We start from the raw sequence: 3,066 nt of genomic DNA on the forward strand, positions 1-3,066 counted from the left end.
ATATTAATATATATGTTACTACTGCCTCTAATGAAGTTTTGTTTCTGTTTGCAGCCGAACGGAGAACTGTACGAGAGCTTCACCGTGTTCTGCCCGACGGACCGCTTGGACCTCATCGGGCTTCTCCAGTCGGAGACCGTCCTGATCGACTGGAGCAGACCACTCTTCATGAACTTCACCCACCGCGCCATCATGGACAGGATAGAGGAGTTCTACCAGGCCATGGGGGGCTCCATGGAGAAGGTCGCAGGAGACATCTACGTCCTGGATGGCCCGCCTCCAGATGAGATCAAGCTGGAAGAGTAAGTGTTGACCATTACCTTATCCAAGTTCTTTCATATTCAGTAAGTGTTGAACATTACCTTATCCAAGTTCTTTCATATTCAGTAAGTGTTGAACATTACCTTATCCAAGTTCTTTCATATTCAGTAAGTGTTGAACATTACCTTATCCAAGTTCTTTCATATTCAGTAAGTGTTGAACATTACCTTATCCAAGTTCTTTCATATTCAGTAAGTGTTGACCATTACCTTATCCAAGTTCTTTCATATTCAGTAAGTGTTGACCATTACCTTATCCAAGTTCTTTCATATTCAGTAAGTGTTGACCATTACCTTATCCAAGTTCTTTCATATTCATTTTTAATAAATGGTCATTGAACCTTAAAATATCCCAAATTAGGTTACAATAAAAATAAAATATAGTTCATAAAAAGTTTTATAGATTTAATTAAATTTGCAGGCATAAAGAGATCATATGATGAATATGATGTTGAGGAGTACTCATTCTGTTGTAAACTTAACTATAAAATTAAAAATTACTTTAATAAGTTGATTAACAAGATTTGAAACAATGCATTTATACAATTTTTTTTAAGTAATTTATTTATTGTTATTTACAACTGTATACACATATATACAACAAGTAAATTTGCTGTAGGTGACATAGTGACATGATAAAAACATGTGGGGAATCTACCCACTGACAGAACTCCAATAACATTTCTAGAGGAGAAGATCTCGAGGCCATCTTCTTTTCAGACGCTTAGGAGGATTATTAGGTAATGAAGAAGAAGCCAGGTTGGAAACAAGTGGATTTGGGTGGTTGAGAAGTTTATTATGGAAGGAACGGTATCTGGTTCTGGCCAAATCGGCAACATATGGAACATTGAGGTTCTGATGGATGACTTGATTTGTGACAAAGTAAGGAGCATTAAGGATTTTACGAAGGATTTTGGACTGTAAGGATTGGATTCTGGAGCCCAAAAGCTCAACTCCGTATGTCCAGATAGGCCTTATAATAGTCATGTAGATCAGTCTTTTGTAATGGATTGGCAATTTAGACCGTTTGTCTAGTAAATGTTGCAATAGTCGGAATCTACGAGCAGTTTCTTGTCTTGTATGAGGATTCCATGTCAGTCGTTTGCCGAGATGTAGTCCTAAGTAACTATACAATTTTAAAATATACAATCTTAAACAAGAGTTAATTATTGAATCCAAAGGTTGTGGGAATTCTTTAAATAATTAAAACACGAAGAGCACAAATATTCAAAATGGCTGTTGTAAATTACACAAACTGAAAACAAACCTGTGGATGCAGCACCAGCGCTCTTTGATTCGTGTCTAAAAACCTACACTCCACAAGTCGAACACTAATTCAAGCCAGCTTGCACCAGCAAATCCTAATAACCCATACATTGTTTGGCAAACATCTTTAGATTTATTTTCGTTCATTTTTTCCGATCGATTAATATTTATTGCTGGCTGAAGTGTTCTCGCATCCGCCACTGCTGTGTTCGCCCGTCACCTACACAAATGCCATAAATATAATAATGTCCATTTTGTATATTATGAACAATTTTTGGATTTGTAGCAATTGGCAAAGGTGTAGATGAAGCTTTGGAAAGGTCTTAATATAACATATCTAATAAAAGCCTCAATTTAATCTATCAATAGACACCCTACTTGACTCTAATGAGCTCAACCTAGAAATACTGACAAGTCAGACAATCGAAGCGTAGCGGACAATCGATTATCGCTTTTCGATACTGTCAGCACCAGCTCCTTAATGCGACTCGATTTAATCACCTGTCTTGTGATCGTTCCTTGTCCTGAAAAAAAAATATAGTTTATTTATAGCAATTAAGGTTGTAAACCTCAATATGACGATATTACAAATTTTAAGATGAATATACACGTTTGCCAAACAATGGCATATTCACGCATGCACAAGTTGGTCTGAATTTTGGCACAAATCAAAGAGCGCTTGTGTTGCATCCTACCCGTTTGTATTCGGTTAGCATTATTTTAGAACTTTCAACAAATAAATATCTGTGCTCTCTGTATTTTAATTAATTAAAGAATTTTCCGACCCTTCCTATTTAACGGTTTAATATTTAGTAGATTAAGATTGTCTACTTTAAAATTATCTCGAATCGGTATAAATACATTGTTTCAAATCTTATTAAGTTTATTGTTTATTTAACATAGCACGAATATGTGTTCATACCTATATTATATGTCAAAGTAATTAAATTAACAGCTTTTTGGTAAATATCCTAGGACGAAGGTTGGATTTATAGCTTATAAAGTACTATATCTATGAATTTTTATCAGTTATAGTTATAGACGTAATAGGTAAGTAAGGTAAATATCAGCAAAGTAAGTTTACTTACAATGAGGTATAGATAGTTGACCGTAGATTACTGATTGGAGAAGATGGTCGGGGGGTGCGGTCAGCAAAGAACAACATAAACAGAAAAATATTTATTTATGCCGACGTTTCGACTTGAATTTCTGGTCTTCACCAGGGCTATACAACAAAAGAAATAACACCAACATTTACAGGAAAAAAAAATATTGAAAAGTAATAGTATACAAACAAATTTGGAATTATACAAAATATTAAATAATAAAAAATAATTGATTGATAATGATAGAATCTGATACCATCTAATTCCTGAAACTCAGGTCGAAACGTCGGCATAAATAAATATTTTTTTGTTTATTTATGTTGTTCTTTGCTGACCGCTTTGCTGACCACACCCCCTTCCCCCTTCCCCCTCCC

The 3,066-nt window shown here is 35.0% G+C and overlaps 1 protein-coding gene across 1 annotated transcript in view; it reads left to right on the forward strand.

The window, feature by feature from the left end:
- The window catches only part of LOC106692668 (uncharacterized), a 277,584-nt gene that overhangs the window by 263,160 nt on the left and 11,358 nt on the right, over positions 1–3,066 (forward strand). The window contains exon 4 of the mRNA XM_067047286.1: positions 55–302. Coding sequence (XP_066903387.1) covers positions 55–302 — 248 coding nt within the window. The remainder of the gene's footprint in view (positions 1–54; positions 303–3,066) is intronic.

This window comes from Halyomorpha halys, unplaced genomic scaffold, assembly GCF_000696795.3.
Source record: "Halyomorpha halys isolate HHAL.00 unplaced genomic scaffold, Hhal_1.1 Scaffold65.1, whole genome shotgun sequence".
Classification (NCBI taxonomy): Eukaryota; Metazoa; Arthropoda; class Insecta; order Hemiptera; family Pentatomidae; genus Halyomorpha; species Halyomorpha halys.